At 39.1% G+C, this 20,332-nt stretch overlaps 1 protein-coding gene across 1 annotated transcript; it reads right to left on the bottom strand.

Moving 5' to 3' along the window:
- Positions 1 to 14,347: 14,347 nt before the first annotated feature.
- On the bottom strand, positions 14,348 to 16,543 carry LOC121369439 (ras-like protein family member 10B). The gene has a single exon (XM_041494537.1). The coding sequence runs from the start codon at positions 16,121 to 16,123 to the stop codon at positions 15,488 to 15,490; it is 636 nt and encodes a 211-aa protein (XP_041350471.1). The 5' UTR covers positions 16,124 to 16,543; the 3' UTR covers positions 14,348 to 15,487.
- Between the last annotated feature and the right edge of the window lie 3,789 nt (positions 16,544 to 20,332).

Here is a 20,332-nt window from a genome sequence, read left to right as displayed (position 1 = left end):
CTGTGTGCACGTTCATTACAGCAGCAACGATGGCAACACGTCGATACGTCTGTGTGCACGTTCATTACAGCAGCAACGATGGCAACACGTCGATACGTCTGTGTGCTCGTTCATTACAGCAGCAACGATGGCAACACGTCGATACGTCTGTGTGCACGTTCATTACAGCAGCAACGATGGCAACACGTCGATACGTCTGTGTGCACGTTCATTACAGCAGCAACGATGGCAACAACGTCTGTGTGCACGTTCATTAGCACGTCACGTCTGTGTGCACGTTCATTACAGCAGCAACGATAGCAACACGTCGATACGTCTGTGTGCTCGTTCATTACAGCAGCAACGATAGCAACACGTCGATACGTCTGTGTGCTCGTTCATTACAGCAGCAACGATAGCAACACGTCGATACGTCTGTGTGCACGTTCATTACAGCAGCAACGATAGCAACACGTCGATACGTCTGTGTGCACGTTCATTACAGCAGCAACGATGGCAACACGTCGATACGTCTGTGTGCACGTTCATTACAGCAGCAACGATGGCAACACGTCGATACGTCTGTGTGCTCGTTCATTACAGCAGCAACGATGGCAACACGTCGATACGTCTGTGTGCTCGTTCATTACAGCAGCAACGATGGCAACACGTCGATACGTCTGTGTGCTCGTTCATTACAGCAGCAACGATGGCAACACGTCGATACGTCTGTGTGCACGTTCATTACAGCAGCAACGATGGCAACACGTCGATACGTCTGTGTGCTCGTTCATTACAGCAGCAACGATAGCAACACGTCGATACGTCTGTGTGCACGTTCATTACAGCAGCAACGATAGCAACACGTCTGTGTGCACGTTCATTACAGCAGCAACGATAGCAACACGTCGATACGTCTGTGTGCTCGTTCATTACAGCAGCAACGATGGCAACACGTCGATACGTCTGTGTGCACGTTCATTACAGCAGCAACGATGCAACACGTCGTTCACGTTCATTACAGCAGCAACGATAGCAACACGTCGATACGTCTGTGTGCTCGTTCATTACAGCAACACGTCGATACGTCTGTGTGCACGTTCATTAGCAACGACACGTCGATACGTCTGTGTGCACGTTCATTACAGCAGCAACGATGGCAACACGTCGATACGTCTGTGTGCTCGTTCATTACAGCAGCAACGATAGCAACACGTCGATACGTCTGTGTGCTCGTTCATTACAGCAGCAACGATAGCAACACGTCGATACGTCTGTGTGCTCGTTCATTACAGCAGCAACGATAGCAACACGTCGATACGTCTGTGTGCACGTTCATTACAGCAGCAACGATAGCAACACGTCGATACGTCTGTGTGCACGTTCATTACAGCAGCAACGATAGCAACACGTCGATACGTCTGTGTGCACGTTCATTACAGCAGCAACGATAGCAACACGTCGATACGTCTGTGTGCACGTTCATTACAGCAGCAACGATGGCAACACGTCGATACGTCTGTGTGCACGTTCATTACAGCAGCAACGATGGCAACACGTCGATACGTCTGTGTGCACGTTCATTACAGCAGCAACGATGGCAACACGTCGATACGTCTGTGTGCACGTTCATTACAGCAGCAACGATGGCAACACGTCGATACGTCTGTGTGCACGTTCATTACAGCAGCAACGATAGCAACACGTCGATACGTCTGTGTGCACGTTCATTACAGCAGCAACGATAGCAACACGTCGATACGTCTGTGTGCACGTTCATTACAGCAGCAACGATAGCAACACGTCGATACGTCTGTGTGCTCGTTCATTACAGCAGCAACGATAGCAACACGTCGATACGTCTGTGTGCACGTTCATTACAGCAGCAACGATGGCAACACGTCGATACGTCTGTGTGCACGTTCATTACAGCAGCAACGATAGCAACACGTCGATACGTCTGTGTGCACGTTCATTACAGCAGCAACGATGGCAACACGTCGATACGTCTGTGTGCACGTTCATTACAGCAGCAACGATGGCAACACGTCGATACGTCTGTGTGCACGTTCATCACAGCAGCAACGATGGCAACACGTCGATACGTCTGTGTGCACGTTCATTACAGCAGCAACGATAGCAACACGTCTGTGTGCACGTTCATTACAGCAGCAACGATAGCAACACGTCGATACGTCTGTGTGCTCGTTCATTACAGCAGCAACGATAGCAACACGTCGATACGTCTGTGTGCTCGTTCATTTGAGCAGAAAAGATCGCCCAAGGAATGACTGCTTCCACGCGTGTTGGTCGTTAACAGGAATCGTTCCATAATCATAAGTCTTGTATCAACGCACAATCTCCCAGTGGTCACGGGGACTCGTGGGCTTGGATACTGTGGGTTATTTTCACCAAAGCAACTGCCCGATATGTCCCAGTTAAAATTGGTATACCAAGAAGGGCCCACGTGCCTCAAGTGATGTTAACTGGGACCTATACACAATAATGAAAAATCGCAATAATTATTCGTAGATGTTTTTCTAGTGACGTAAAGAACGAAGAAATTATCGTTTTCATAGGGAAGTTCCATTCTCCAGATTTCTGGAATGCATGGCCCAGCGTTATGTAATATTCAACCTTCGATACTAACGCATTATCTTAAAAACATTTTATTATTATTAGTCGTTTTATCTTTACGGCTGAATGTTTTCTTATCTTTTCGGGTCTAAACTGAAGAAGCGGAGTTTTAGCTGAATGGTGTGAAACCATTAATAACTTGGCTGTCTCAACAACCTTGAAATAATCTTCAGTTAACTAAATAGCTTCTATTTAGAATATTGTGTATAGTATTTGGAGGTTCCAGCGTTACACGGTATATAACTGATTATAGGTTTTAATCTCCAGAATATTGTGAAATTTTCTTGTGTTGTTGGTTGGATATATCTGTCCTTGACAGAGTAGGCGTTTAAAGTCGTTTTCTTGGAAGAAATGAGAATAAAATATTTGCTAATGAATTGTTTTGACAATTTGAAATAATCTAACGTGTGTTGTAAAGTGTATGCACTTACATTTTAATATCAGTATTCAAAAGTTGTTTTGTTTAACAACACCACTAGAGTATATTGATTAATTAATTATCGGCTATTGGATGTCGAACTACCTCGGTGGATCCATTCAACTGATTGAGTTTTTTTCGTTCCGACCACAATTGGTCAAAGTTTCGTGGTATGTGCTTTCCTGTCTGTGGTAAAAGTGCATATAAAAGATCTCTTGCTGCTGATGGAAAAATGTAGCGGGTTTCCTCCGATGACTACGAGTCAGAATTGCCACATGTTTGACATCCAATAGCCAATGATTAATTAAACAATGTCTTCTAGTGATGTCGTTTGACAAAATAAACTAAAACAAACTTCCTCTACAACCCGTTACGACTGCTACAACATCAACGCTTGCGTCACGTCTATCATGACGTCATCTACACCAACCCTGTCGGTCGCCATGTGTACTGGAGACACAGTAATCGTTCTCCGACGACAGAACAATTTCAAAATGACTTTTCTGCGCTCTTTCTGATACATATTTGTACGACTCGATCGATAGGGCTTCGAAACGCAACTCCAAGATGTTTCTCCGGAAATACAATTTAATTGAGGTTTTAGTTAAACAGATATTTGAGCAAATATCCTCAGGTTGCGCGGCTCACGAACGAAGGAGATCGATAGTGTATTTGATAATCAAGTAAACGTATACAAGCCTAGGTACATATTGTATTTACAACATACAATCAAACTGTGTAGTGTATTGATCAGCTTCCTGCTAGCGGAAATCAAACAGTACAAGACAAGCGGCTGGAAAACCTGGCTTAGACAACGCAAGTTCAATGACAACGTGAAGACTACACCAACCAATACTCCGCAACAGGTGCATGCATATCAAAGGTCGTGGTATGGGCCGTCTTGTGTCTGTGGGAATGTACATGCTTCCGCTGTAAAAGTAATTTACATGTGTATCTTTTTGTAGGTCTATTTTCTAAAACACCGTTGTGTAGGGCTCACAACATTCTCATGAAGGAGACAATGGACGTGGCATGCAATCTCATCATACAATCACCAGTATGTCATAAGATTTTAAAATATGTAGTTTTCCATTCTATACAGAAGTTGTTCCTTTTTAATCTTTGATCTTTGGTCTTACTAACTGATATTGTTTTAGGTATAGGTCGGTAGCTTGACAGTTTGATTATGATTTAATTGTGTGTATAAATCCACCACAGGTCCATACACTGTTTATCGACTTTCATTCGTCCATCTCTCTCTCTATCTCTCTGTCTCTGTCTCTCTCTCTCTCTCTCTCTCTCTCTCTCTCTCTCTCTCTCTCTCTCTCTCTCTCTCTCTCTCTCTCTCTCTGCAGCACTTGGACAGGGGGTAGGTTTTCTGGCGTCGAAACCCCCCTGCTAAAGCATATTTTCTTTTCTTCTTTTTGTACAATCAATTTTCCTGGCGAGCGGGTCTCGACCACTCTATAGTATAGACTCTCTCATTGTATATTTCTCTGTCTTTCTCTTTCATTCTCTCTCTCTGTGACGGAACATGCTCTTAATTTTAGAGGCCCGTGTGCAGTTCTCAATACACACCCAGCCCAGGTGCGGAGGCCATGTGGCCAGTAGTTACGTAATACCTCCGCGCGACCATGGAATCTCTAGCGAACTGGCGACAGTAAGTCTGACCATCTAAGAAAAATATGCCTGCGTGGTCGCTGTGGAAATATCACTTGATAGGGGGAGGGCCGCGATGTACCCCCAGGCGATATTCGGTTTTATGATAAATAGCTAGGGTTTTAGAGATATCAGGAAGAAACATAGGAAGGCTTCCAGGGATCGCTGTCCGTCCGGACTGGTAATTAAATATTTTCTGCTCTGTGTATAACCTTGGTGTGATTGATGTGACTTTAAATATTTTAATACTGTATTATACCAATATTATTTAGACGGTGCTGCCGGTCATCCGACGCAGTAAACTGTAGGCTCACTGTCTAAATATATATAAAGATTATCCAGTCATCCTAGAGGACCTAGGTAAATTGTAGGTTATTGTCTTTATTGTGATAGGTACCAGTATTAATTCTGTGTTACAAGGTTACTGAATGAGTAGTAAGGGTTAATTAAAAATTAACCAGTTAGGAATAGAGTTGTAATTCCTTTATTAATTAAGTTCCCCTGGAAGCGTTTCTCAATTATCACACGTTACTGAATGAGTAGTAAGGGTTAATTAAAAATTAACCAGTTAGGAATAGAGTAGTAATTCCTTTATTAATTAAGTTCCCCTGGAAGCGTTTCTCAATTATCACACGTTACTGAATGAGTAGTAAGGGTTAATTAAAAATTAACCAGTTAGGAATAGAGTTGTAATTCCTTTATTAATTAAGTTCCCCTGGAAGCGTTTCTCAATTATCACACGTGTGGGTGTTGTGTCACGGTGAAGTGATTAGCATATTGTGTAAACTAGACACCTAGAGATTAACTAATTAAGTGATCAGTTTTGGGTTGTTATTATTTGTTGGTGTTAATTAACTACTGCGGCAGTACATTTGTCAGCGTAGTTTAATACAGATTCCAAAGTGTATTGTGTTTTTGTTGTGTTTTCTAGTGAACTAAACGTGCTATATTACTTTTAAAGATGTTTTAAAACTAATAACGTAAGGTATATTTACACCTCTGCCAGATTTCTGTCTAAACTAATATCATTAGGTTCCTACATAAAGCGGATGTGATTGCACACTTGAACAAATACCTGATCTACCAAGACACGTTAATTATGTTACTTGATGACTTGTTGGTTTTTCAAGGTCGACTGTGGTTTCCGGTTCTAATGTCGGCAGCAATATATTCACGTACTAATCTCCTGTGCACCTGTGCTACCGACACCTCAGTTAAGTCACAGGATAAGACCAAACCAAGCCAATCAATAGACATTCAGCTTTGTGGCTTTGTTAAGGATACGGTTGTGTTGGCTATAGATTTTCAAGGTTTGTTAGATGTAATTAGAGATACTGTACAGGGTAGACGGAATAGATTACATTTAGATGTGGATGTCCACAGCTGATAAAGGGTGCTCCGACTAGTCGCTACTCAACAGATAAGGCCATCCGTAAATAACTGAGCACGCTATTATTTTCGTAAAGAGATTATTATTATGTATAAATATTTTTTAAATTGTTTATTATGTATTACAAACAAGAATTAAACGATAAAACAGTTTAATAAATACTAGTATATTAGCATGGGAAAAAGAAAGAAAGGTTTTATTTAACGACGCACTCAACACATTTTATTTACGGTTATATGGCGTCAGACATGTGGTTAAGGACCACACTCATATTGAGACAGGAAACCCGCTGTCGCCACTTCATGGGCTACTTTTTTCGATTAGCAGCAAAGGATCTTTTATTTGCACCATCCCACACAGGGTAGTACAAACCACGGCCTTTGATATTCCAGTTGTGGTGCACTGGCTGGAACGAGAAATAGCCCAATAGGCCCACCGACGGGGATATTAGCATGGGCTGCCCACAGACATTTTAAGTGTGCGTCTATTCAATTAAAACCTCCTCCCTGTCAATTAAAGAAGATACAGTTTTGCAGACGGGTATTAGTGGTGAAGTGCCTCCACTGCTTCACTTTCTACCGGACTCGGTGGTGTCGTGCTTAAGCCATCTGACATAAAGCTGGTAGGTACAGGGTTCGCAGCCCGGTACCGGCTCCCACTCGGAGTCAGTTTTAACGACTCAGTGGGTAGGTGTAAGACCACGACATCCTCTTCCCTCTCACTAACCTCTAACAACTAACTTACTGACCTGGATAGACAACATAGATAGCTGAGGTGCCCAGGACATCGTGCTTGAACCTAAATTGGATATAAGCATGAAAATAAATTGAAATTAAATAATTCAGTTTCTTTTCAGGTTTAAGGCCCAAACAGTCGAGACATATTTTCTCGTTGGATTGCGACAGAAAATCCCGATCATGTAAGAGTGCAGGTGTCATACACAGATTTATTTATCAATAACCTAATAAATGTTTTGGTTATCTCAATAAATTCAGAAATTACCTTCATTTATTATGCACAAACTGCACTTTGTGCCACTAGATAACATGTTTTCGTTATCTAGCCAATACCGGTTTACACTTAATTTACCACATGGGCTTCTTGCAAATATTAATACGACCAGAAACATATTGAATATACAAACAATGATATTCTAAACAAGAAAATATATTTAATATGTAAGTTTAATCGTAGAAATATTCTATTAGTCGGAGACATCTTACAATGCAGCAAACTCAGGAATGTCCCTTTAAGTATATTTCTTTTCATTTATGAACAATTTATACATAACTATTAAATGTTCAAGGGTAATTGCTGTCGATCCTGATAAGAATTTATTCCGATTCTCACCAACTGCAAAATAATCTGTAACTGAATTTATAAAAATAAAGATATCCTTTGCATTTTTAACATAAATATCATAAATGGACGTCAGTGACGGATCCAGAAAATCCATTTACTGGGGTTGGGGAGGGGGGGGGGGGTGGCAGTGACATGAGGTCGAAGGCCACACACGTTCCAGAAGGGATTCCTCGGAATCTCTAACATAATCAAACAAAAAACATAATATAAAAATATAACTGTCGTAAAATTTAGGCCCATCCCCTTAGATCCGCCACTGAACGTGGTTATAAGTTCAACATGACAATTTTAGCAAATGCTTCAAAGACCACTGACTTTCCAAAGCTGTGGCGTTAATCGCAGTACTAGTACCAGTGGACGTTTTAGACCGATTGACTGTCAAATGCTGCTTAACTGGACTCGGTTCATCCAGGAAAACTAGTGCAAATCTAAATAGGAAACTGAGAACAATTAATGAATGGATACATATGACAGCAAGACCGGGTCCTTGTTAAACGTCAGTACGAGATCAGGGCGAGGCCATCTCGTAACCAACAGATAGCAGATTTGTCGATATTACCTTCACCTGTACACAGGTATTGATATATCATATAATATACACTGGCGTAGGAAGCGGGCGTCCGGTTTGTAGCAGCAGCGATGGCTCATATATATATATATATATATATATATATATATATATATATATATATATATATATATATGTGGGTGTGTGTGTGTGTGTGCGCGCCCACCCACCCACCCACCCACCCCACCCCCACCCCCCTCCACATACACGTTTTGGCACCTTCCTACGCCCGTGATATATGTCAAGTGGAAGCCTTACTAAGCTATCTTATTTGTATCTTCTATGGTTTAATTAGATATTTTCAAAATGTTTCCATGTATGTTTAGATCAATGGCTGAATATTATTATGTTAGTAAAGTCATACTGGTGTATCAAAGGCTGTGGCCCTTGCTACTAATGGAAAAAATGTAGCGGGTTTTCTAAGACTATATGTCAAAATTACCAAATGTTTGACATCCAATAGCCGATGATTAATAAATAAATGTGCTCTAGTGGTGTCGTTAAATAAAACAAACTTTAACTTTAGGTTGCGCATCACAATTATGAAATGTTTAGCCTCCAATAGCCGATGATTAATAAGCATTGTGCTCTAGTGGTTTCGATAAACAAAACAAACTTTAATTTTTCATATGACATGAGTCGGGGTGAATACAAAAGAAAATGAAAGTGAAAATTGAATTATTCGTACCATACATTCACTCATTCAATTATCTACCCATTAATCAATTAATCCGTCCATCGATTGAGTTACCATTCATTGTATGCATCCATTGATTGTATTTTCTAAATAACGCTGTATGCCGTATCTGCCAGTGAGTGAACAAGCAGATTTCATTCAAACACCGTATCTTAAAGGGACAGACCCTAGTTTTTAAGCACTATGGCATATTTTTCACTATTAGAGCCGTTTTTGATAACTGAAATCAGCCATTACAATGTTTTTATTGTTTAGATTAACCATTTCCGTACATTCACGGTGTTTTTGGTCATCTTGGTGTTTTTAATATCACAAAATGCATTTCTCATATTTTTAAAAATGCACGTGCGTCTGAAAAGTAACAGTTATGGAGTCGAGTTTTAGTCTATTTTTAGAGGGTATTACACCATTTCAAAGTAACAGACTCATGTTTCACTCAATTGTAACTTTATAAAAATGTGTTACAGGTTTATAGATTAACTAAACTTAGTATGCATCTTCATGGGCTGAAACTAGGGTCAGTCCCTTTAAAGTCAGGAGCGGGACGTAGCCCAGTCGTAAAGCGCTCGCTTGCTGCGTAGTCGGTCTAGGATCGATAGCCGTCGGTGGGGACATTAGGTTATTTGTCATTCTAGCCAGTGCACTACGACTGGTATATCAAAGACCGTGGTATGTGCTATCCTGCCTGTAAGATAGTACATATAAAAGATCCCTCGTTACTAAAGGAAAAATGTAGCGGGTTTCCTCTCGAAGACTATATGACGAAATTACGTTTGACATCAAATAATCAATGATTAATAAATGAATGTGCTCTAGTGGTGTCGTTAACGTTTTAACTTAAAATTCAATGGTTTATGCCTTCTTTCATTAAAATATTTATGTCATTCCACTCTATTTTCATATTCCCTATAATCAGTTTTCTAATTAAATGTAGGCTTTATATGAAAGGTGTTCGATAATGATGAAGCTGTATATAAAGATGATATCGATTGCAACGAGTTTATATCATTAATAAAAGTATGAACTTAAACTATCTTTAAATTCGATTGGATTTTGTTTTTGATTTATCAATTATTAATTCATATTTTATTATTAAAAAATTATTAATTACTTCTGTCCTTGTAACTGACATACACCTAATTATACACGTATTCATATTTTAGAGGGTTATTTTGAAATGACGTAGTAATATTAACGTACGTAGGTCGATAGCAGGCTTGAACCCCATTGGTTATCAGTGATGCGTGATCAGGTTTATCATCATTTCTTCTAAGTGACAAATATATATCTTCCAAAGCTTATAGTGGATTTATGAATGAAAGTTTTACCGATACCACAGCGTAGATACATTCTTTTTCAACGTATTTTTCGTACCCATGTCAATAAATGTTATAGCACGCTGTCTTGGGATTACGTTTCACCTATCTCACGACTATTGTTTAAACATTAACCTATGTAGCCATTAAACCAGAACAAAACCATTTACATGTTTGCCATAGAATAAGAGAGTAACCCCTGTGACGTCATTCTACTTTTAAAAGTTCGCCACTCTGTGTTTGAAACATCGCCTTGTTTATTTGGCAGGGTCCGAAAACGGAGGCAGTTTTCATTCAATCTCAACAGACAGGCAACACACAACATGTGGCAGGAATCAAGCCTGTTTGACCATACTTATGTGAGTTAGACACACTTTCAATATTACACAACTAAATCAGTTCTGCTTCCAACACAAAACGAGGTGGGGAGGGCATTATTTACAATGGAACTAGAGGAATGATCGCGTTACCTATCTGTAGTGCTTCTTCTCCAGTGAGCCCAGAGACGACCCAGAGACGATCTCTCGGTCTCATCACCGATTGGTCAACCACTAGGCCACCGATTCCAGTCTCTCAAGGCCGGAAGTGATGTCACTGTGGTGCGGTAGGAATTCTTTCTTCACCGTACAATCTGAGGCACTTTCAGGAGGGTGAGTCGCTCGCTGGACCAGTTTTTGTGCCTAATGCTAAATGAATATCATACGATAGAAGACGATGGTACCAGTTTTACTGTTTTCATAGCACTTTTCCTCCTGAACATGCCACCCGAGGCCTGGCGCTCGCTAGACTGGCTTTTGCGTCTATTGTTAACCAAATGTGTTAAGACCAGATGACGATGGTACCAGTCAAATTGCTGCCGAATGCTCACCCTCTTGAACACGTGATCAGTGCATAGGGTCGATGAATAATTGAATAAAACGTTTAGAAATAAGTGTATACGACTGAAAAGCTGTTATAATCACAGACCAGTACTTCATGATAATTAGGTATGCTGAGGTTCACGCCGAGACGATCATATGTCATCATACAAAGACAATGGCGTGGAACTCGGATCTTTTAATCTTTCATCAGTCATAACGCAGCACCACTGGTTGCCATGGAAGCTGCACAGCTAATGAACAACAAACTAAGCAGTCTAGTATTGACAAAATTCAGTAATCCGTGTACATGTATTGTTATCACAAGAAACATTTTAATGGACTCATTTGTAATCTTTGTTTGATTAGACGTCTCTTGTTCTTCACATAAATGGTATTGTCCAAGAAGTGCGTTGAGGGATTATCACTTGTTTTAGCTCCTACGTTGACGAATTGGAGATTGGAAATAAGTGTTTAGAAAACACATTACTAAGAAATACTTGTCAGTACAACAGATTCCCAACAGGCCAGTTTAAATTAGCCTGATAACATTATAAAAATGTATATCAACAATTACTGGAAATTGCGGTCTTTGATAAATGAATAATAATAGTTCTAAAAAAAAAATGTGCATGAGTACAACATTGTCCTTGTAGGCCAATTTAAGTTAATCTGAAAACATAACAATGTATATTAATGATTACTGGAAATTGTGGTCTTTGACAAATGAATAATAATAGTTTACAAACCTGGGTGCGAATACAACCGACTCGGTTGTATGCCAGATAAGAGGCTGAGAACATCATACAAATGTATATCAATGATTACTGCAAACTGCGGTTCTTGATAATGGAATATTAATAGTTAAAGAATAAAAGTCTGAAGTCAACGATCAGCCATTGGAATCCAATTGTACATAGCATCAATCATTAGCTAGTTATCGATGGCAACATGGTCTACATTTTAAAGACGCATAACATCAAAGATAATAGTCCTTTGCTTGTTCTTGCGACCACGTATCTTCGGTGTCACAGTCTGTTTCTGACTTGTGCACTGAAGGGTCGTAGGTGCAGTGGACTGTCGTGACTCGAGACTGGTACTTATCTTTAAAACCGTTTTACAAAACAGGTGCGTAGTCGAAAGTATCACTAACGATTAAAACATACTCTGTGAAAACACTAAATAACGTCTCGGTTACAGTCAATACCGCACATCTCGGATATATTCTTTGGATGGGAAATATTATCCCTCAGTTAATTTTGGCGATGAATATATTGTGTATTAATACATGATAAAAACCAAGCTTACCATGTACATCGACATTTAGCATGTTGTAGGGCCTGCCGAAATAGATGTGCCTAAAACAAATGTGGATGAAACATCAGTGGCAAAAGTACCATTCAAATGCTCAGTTGTAAGGGCCGCTGCCGCGTTCTGCTGCTGTTGACGTTGATGATGATGAACGGCTTCTCCTATGGCTGGACGACTGGAATTAATTTGTCGTTGCATACAATTCAAATCATGAAATATTTGTTTTTGGATGGATCTATCGGAAACAAATCTGTTTTATATTTAGGCTTGCCGCAAACAACTTCCCTATTTTTGGATGTAATTTTAAATCTTCTTATTATAATATATTATTATATCCGTTGTGTGTATATTCGGTGTGCCCAAGAAAGACGTGTTTGAACCTTCTGTGGATGATGTAAGCACGTTTGAAATGGTTGACTGGTTAGACTGTAGAATGTATCACAGTGGACTGTCAAGTAAATAGGCAATCAAAATGCTAGAAATATTCAATGTATTTTACGATAATATATATGTATCTCGGTAACACATGTACTGGTGACAACTCTACAATCAATATTGCAAGATATATCAGTGGCAATATTAGACTACACCGAGTGATCACATCAGTGGATTAGTTGATATATCACAGTGCATACGAGAGACAATTTTTAATATCCACACCGTTCGCTAGTTGGTTAAGTTATAAATAGTTTTAACTGCATAAAATATCTCATCATGACTATATCACTAAATTAGAAAGTTATCTTTGGTTGAGACGTTACGACGATTAGTCCATTAACTAATAACTAGTCATATCTTGCTTTATAACTGCATAGGTTTAGTTTCGATTCCAGCCCGAGTAAAGTGGATTTTTATAATCAAAATGGTATTTTAAACATTTTATATTTCAAATACGTTTCAGCATTTAGTTTGGCTGATGTAAACTTGTATTTGTGACTGTAAATTGTCTCCGAGTAGTGTGGATCTTTCTTTACACATTTTGTTTGGCTGACGTAAACTTGTATTTGTGACTGTAAATTGTCTCCGAGTAGTGTGGATCTTTCTTTACACATTTTGTTTGGCTGACGTAAACTTGTATTTGTGACTGTAAATTGTCTCCGAGTAGTGTGGATCTTTCTTTACACATTTAGTTTGGCTGACGTAAACTTGTATTTGTGACTGTAAATTGTCTCCGAGTAGTGTGGATCTTTCTTTACACATTTTGTTTGGCTGATGTAAACTTGTATTTGTGACTGTAAATTGTCTACGAGTAGTGTGGATCTTTCTTTACACATTTAGTTTGGCTGATGTAAACTTGTATTTGTGACTGTAAATTGTCTACGAGTAGTGTGGATCTTTCTTTACACATTTAGTTTGGCTGATGTAAACTTGTATTTGTGACTGTAAATTGTCTACGAGTAGTGTGGATCTTTCTTTACACATTTAGTTTGGCTGATGTAAACTTGTACTTGTGACTGTAAATTGTCTCCGAGTAGTGTGGATCTTTCTTTACACATTTTGTTTCAAATTATAATTAACATTTTTGTTTGAAATTTAAGACATTTATCAACTTTTAGTCTTGTTCAATACATAAACTAAATTCAAATCAAGTAAACAAAAGAAAACAAAAAACAACCATGTTTTAAGACATATATATATATATGTGTGTGTGTGTGTGTGTGTGCGTGCGTGCGTGTGTGTGTGTGTGTGTGTGTGTGTGTGTGTGTGTGTTTGTGTGTACATACATGCATGTATATATATTTTACATGTATTATAGCTTTTACATCAATTTGTTCCCAATAAAATGCTCGCAGTTATACCGAAAACAATGTAAACGTTAACGTAAAACCAGCGATAGTCCGTCAAATGATACTTGTAAAAGCCCTGACGTGAATGTCTCGGTATTAAATTGCTAGTGAATACATAAATGTAACGTCGGGTATTTATATCGTATTTGTATTTTCAACGCGATGTATTTCCTTAGATTATCTGCATTTTTTGAGAACATTTATCAGTAAACAGTTTATCGCAAGTTCAATCCGCGATATAAATACTTAGGATTTTTAATATGTTACTTGATATTTGAAATTTTATAAGAACGTTTTATTTTACTGGTAAATTGATTTCTAGTATAGCAGTTTGTAGTCGTAAATCGTGTGACAGAAAAATAATGTTCTTCTTCTTTGTTATTTTCTGCACAAAACCAGAGAATATCACACTTTTCTCGCGTGTTAGTTCTTTATCAGTCACTTGTTTGCAGCTATAACGAACACAAGAAAGAAAGTACAAACACGAGTTAAATATATTGAAAATCAAATGAAAATGACGTGAACATATGACATATAATATTTGTTTTTTAAGAGTAACCGCTGGCAAGTATATAAATTAAAATAAAATCAACTGACAGTCAAATAAACAACAAAATGGCTAAGTTAATACACCTGTAATTGTTTCCTGCGTTTACCTGTTTAATATCAATATAATCTTTAAACAGCAGTGTCACTAAGGATCAGATTACGACTCAAGGCACGCGTGTACAGGTACTTTCAAACATATCGCTGGTAACGCCTCATTAGTGCTGTATTTGTTATTGCTTTCAACAATTTCAATAAATTTAATAAGGCTCCTAACTTTCTTAGGTTATTGGTATTTATATATTGCAAACCAACAAACAAACATTAATGATAAACATTATGTATGATCCATTTCATACCCATTGTATATCAAAGTATATGGTAGGAAAAATATGACATCAATCAATATTATTGCCCCCAACTTTCATAAGCGATAGAAATGTTTATACTACAGACTACACAACATAACTTGAGTGATAACAAACTTTAGTTATGGCCCCCATGTTATAGCGAATACAAATTAATTTTCAATAAATTGCAAAGAGCTCGTGCATAATGTATGACATGCCCACAACATAGCTATATATCAATAATTGTCATAGACATGTGTGCCAAAAGGGTAATCCGGTCTTTGTGTCACTAGTCATTGAAAGGAAATACAGAAATTTAATAATATAAATAGCATGTATTCTAGTTAAGTCTAGTACATAATCATAAATAGGTAAAAGGTTTTCAACAGAATACACAAATACTAATGGATTTGTTTTAATGGGATCTTTTTCCGTTTACAATTCTATTATGTCTTTATGTCGATTATAAACACATTCACTCTCACAAATAAACCTAGAATAATAATATTAAAACATTTACCCGACAAACAACACAATGTAATAGTTCCAATGCAGATGAAACTGAAAGTATATCTATGTATGATGTAGATGGCAATTACAATGTATAATATCAAAGAATCAAGCACCTGTTTCGCCGGAGAGCGTCTTGTACCCTGATGGCCGTGGGTTTGTGGCCGTAGTCTATGTAATCCACCGTTTTCATGAGTTCCTTGAACAACAGTACTATGTGCCAGTTAAACTTGGCCGAGCACTCGATGTAGCCGCACTTCCACTGCTTCTTGACCATCGTCGCTACTTCCCGCCTCGGCATGCCGCGCTCCTCGGCCAGATCGTGTTTGTTGCCGACGACGAACATGGGCACGTCGTGCATGTCCCTGCTCTCGAGGATCTGGTCCCGGAGGTTCTTGATGTACTGAAAGCTTTCCTCCGAGGTGATGTCGTACACGAGGATGTAGGCGGAAGCGTTGCGCAGGCCGTAGCCCCTGAAGTCGGTCCACTCGTAGAGCGAGTTGACGGGGAAGTACGGGATGTACGGACAGTCGATGATCTTCAGCTCGTACAGGTGCTCGTTGATGATGACGGACGGGCAGAACACTTCCTTGTTGTCGGTGGGGCAGTAGTCCTCCACGAACTGGTTCATCACAAACTGTCGAATGATGGAACTCTTGCCCACACCAGGCGCTCCGAGCACCGCCAGTTTGACGGCCTGGAAATCGGCGTCAACCGTCAAATGACTCGTCGCCATCTTGAGATGTAGGCATCGTCTGTCGACAACGCGGTCGTTGTCATTCTCTTCTTCCCTCCTCTTTCTCCGACGACAGTTCTCCTAAAGACGTCGTGTTGTTGGACGGCGCGATGTCGTCTGTCCCGGCGCCGAGACGGTTCATGGAAAGCTCCTGTTCGATCGCCGTCGTAATGGTGCTAATCGCAATGATCATAACGCGTGTGTTGAACGAACGTATCGATCGGGGGCAGCGGCGCAATTAACCAAGACAGGAGTATGCATGAAAAAGCACCAATAGATTATTCCGTTTTAAAAGAATCCTTGCCCAACACACACGAGTCTCCAATACGTGTTGTCCAATGCGCGACAGAGACGCTGGTAGCCACGGACTGAAAACGACTCAGCGGACAGCACAGCATTCCACATCATCCGCCATCGCCATCGAACCTGGCAGCGATATTTGTGAACGAGACTAGCTTCTCTTAACGGCACACGTCTTCAATAAATTCTCACCGATATCTTTGATGAATCGACAGATCCGAGATTTCCATTTATATAACGAGATGCGGGGGATTGGGTAGGGAGGGATGAATAGACGAATCGTTACGGGAGTTTTTATTGTTTTTGAAAACTAGAACACCTGCTAATGTTTCCTTTGGTACTGTCTTGAATGACGTAATAATATTGTGGTAAACAGAAGAACACCAACACTAATTAAATATAGGTCTGTTACGGAAAGCTTATCACATTTAGGGAAAATGTTACCCCTGGGAAAACAGAACTCAATAGTGCATTGATGTTGCTCATCACTTTATTTATTTATTTGTATTTACTGTAGTTTGACACCCAATAGACGATGTATTTTTCGTGCTGGGGTGTCGTCAAACATTCATTCATTCATGATTTAACAACTGGGCTGAAGTGTGCAAGGTAATGTGTTCGTATCTCAATGCCAACTGACTAAAAGGATTGATGTAAAAACCCCATGCTGTTACACATTTGTTAAAGTTTGATCTGGTATAATACTTAATAACGTCTTTTGATGTTTGTGAAAGGTTTTTTGTCTCTCTTTGTATGGATTCTTAAGACATTTTGAAAAGAAACACGAACAGTGTTTCAGGTTTTAGATTACTTGTCAACAACTGATGCATAATTGTGTCCTGTTACTTCTTCATGCTTTTGACCTTGGTCGCTAAAATGGCTTCTTGTAGCATTAATGTAAGGTAATGCACTATTATTGTCGACTTATTTTCGAGGATACCAACAACACATATATGGAGTATAAAGGAAAGATGTGTTTAATTGACGGCATCCCAGCACAAATAGCTCCAAACTAATAAGCATAACGACAGGAGCTTCATAACAGGTATAAACCTACATTTCGTACCAGCAAAAGGAGTAAGTGTTTATTGTCGAAAAAGAAAAGTGTTTTGCAAATAAAACGTTTCTTCTATGTTTACGAGCAATTTTTAAAAACTTAGTATATAAATAAAACATCAATATTAACCCACAGTGAAGAAAGTCGTCTGCTCAAAGAATTTGAAAGTATATTTTTTTGAATAGTTTATCCTTCTGAATTCTGTATTTGATTACTTATTTGTTAATCTGTTTTAATAGCTGGACATCTGTTTTACATGGATGTAGAATTTAAAAAAAAAAATAATAATTTAAAATAAAACACAAGAGAAAATATAATTTCACATTCACGAATCTACCTCCGTACTAAGCTTCATACTTGGTATAAACCAGGTTTTGTCAAATATAAAGATATGAATTTGTAATCGAAATAAGAATACGAAAAGCAAATTGGTCCCAAGTGAAGACAACAGCTGAAAGCTGAACGCGGAGTGATGTGTAGCGAGCGGCCTTCGATTTATTGTGGCTGGAATCCAGATGACATGTCGCATGCTTGGGAGGACCAGCCAGCGTGTAGTTAATTCAACACGACGAATTAATTAATGTTCTGTCGTGCTGGTCTTGTCGAGACGCTATCTCCGACACGCTATAGTTGCTGTGTCAATTTGTCAGCAAGTCGCCTTAATTAGCAGGCGACCCCTTCTTCCCAATCACAGAATCATTGTGGGCGTCATTAGATGTTATTGTAGGGAGTGGCAGACACAGCCAGGGGCGTAGTGGACGGATGGTGGTTTTAGAAATGTCAGAGTAATTTTAAAGCTAATTATACACAGCCGAATCTCGACTTTAGCAAAAACTAAGTCCACGCTATTTGTATGAACATTGAGTCTGGATTTTAAAGTTGTATAACTTTGTGTCTGAATTTAAAGTTATATAACCTTGAGTCTGGATTTAAAGTTGTATAACCTTGAGTCTGAATTTAAAGTTGTATAGCCTTGAGAGTGAATTTAAAGTTGTAGTATAACTTTGAGTCTGAATTTAAAGTTGTATAGCATTGAGTCTGAGTTTAAAGTTGTATAACTCTGAGTCTGAATTTAAAGTTGAATAATCTTGAGTGTGTATTTTAAAGTTATATAACCTTGAGTCTGGATTTAAAGTTGTATAACCTTGAGTCTGAATTTACAGTTGTATAACCTTGAATTTTAAACTTGTATAAGTATGGAACCAGACATTTATTAAACGCTATTTATATAGACTTTGGGTTTGCATGACAAAAGAGATGACTTCAACTTTCCAATGATAACTTGGTCTTTTATGTCGAGCAATATACATTCTGCTCCAGCTTTTGGTCTCTACGTATCACACCTTCTGAGATACCTTAGGTCATGCTCATTGTAGGCAAATTTCAAATAACGCCATATCATTCTGGCACAGAAGTTGTTTTTTCCATCAGGGCTATGATGTCCAGGAATTCTGAGAGCATTCGAAACCGTTTTCCCCTGCGCGTGCTGTAACCTCACCGTGGTGCAGGGGTGTAACATTCTCTTTGAGAATGGCCAATACAGCACAAATTGAAGTTTAGAGTAAAATTCGGTGTCCGTAAAATTCTGTGATATTTGTATTTGTATTTTTGCACAGTTCTTTACACTGTTTTTGTTTAAACCTTGAATTTTTATATTGATGTTGATCATCACTTTATTTATTTGCATTACCATAGTTTGACACCCAATAGCCGATGTATTTTTCGTGCTGGGGTGTCGTTAAACATTCATTCATTCATTCATTCGAAACCGTTTTATGGCAGACATTTGAAGAATATACATACCACATTATGGCAGACATTTGGAGACTATACCTACCACATTATGGCAGACATTTGGAGACTATACCTACCACATTATGGCAGACATTTGGAGACTATACCCGCCACATTATGGCAGACATTTGGAGATTATACATACCACATTATGGCAGACATTTGGAGACTGTACCCGCCACATTATGGCAGACATTTGGAGACTATACATACCACATTATGGCAGACATTTGGAGACTATACCTGCCACATTATGGCAGACATTTGGAGACTATACCTACCACATTATGGCAGACATTTGGAGACTATACCCGCCACATTATGGCAGACATTTGGAGACTATACCTACCACATTATGGCAGACATTTGGAGACTATACCTACCACATTATGGCAGACATTTGGAGACTATACCCGCCACATTATGGCAGACATTTGGAGATTATACATACCACATTATGGCAGACATTTGGAGACTATACCCGCCACATTATGGCAGACATTTGGAGACTATACATACCACATTATGGCAGACATTTGGAGACTATACCTACCACATTATGGCAGACATTTGGAGACTATACCTACCACATTATGGCAGACATTTGAAGATTATACATACCACATTATGGCAGACATTTGGAGACTATACCCGCCACATTATGGCAGACATTTGAAGACTATACCCGCCACATTATGGCAGACATTTGAAGACTATACCTACCACATTATGGCAGACATTTGAAGACTATACCCGCCACATTATGGCAGACATTTGAAGACTATACCCGCCACATTATGGCAGACATTTGGAGACTATACCCGCCACATTATGGCAGACATTTGGAGACTATACCCGCCACATTATAACAGACATTTGGAGATTATACCCACCACATTATGACAGACATTTGGAGACTATACCCGCCACATTATGGCAGACATTTGGAGATTATACCCACCACATTATGACAGACATTTGAAGACTATACCCGCCACATTATGGCAGACATTTGAAGACTATACCCGCCACATTATGGCAGACATTTGGAGACTATA

Source organism: Gigantopelta aegis, chromosome 3 (genome assembly GCF_016097555.1).
Source record: "Gigantopelta aegis isolate Gae_Host chromosome 3, Gae_host_genome, whole genome shotgun sequence".
In the NCBI taxonomy this organism is placed as follows: Eukaryota; Metazoa; Mollusca; class Gastropoda; order Neomphalida; family Peltospiridae; genus Gigantopelta; species Gigantopelta aegis.
Note: the sequence above shows the minus strand (reverse complement) of the source record. Positions and strands in the feature narration are given on the sequence as shown.

Coding starts and splice junctions, on each gene's coding strand:
- LOC121369439 (XM_041494537.1), bottom strand. CDS start 16,123: ATGGCGACGAGTCATTTGACGGTTGACGCCGATTTCCAGGCCGTCAAA.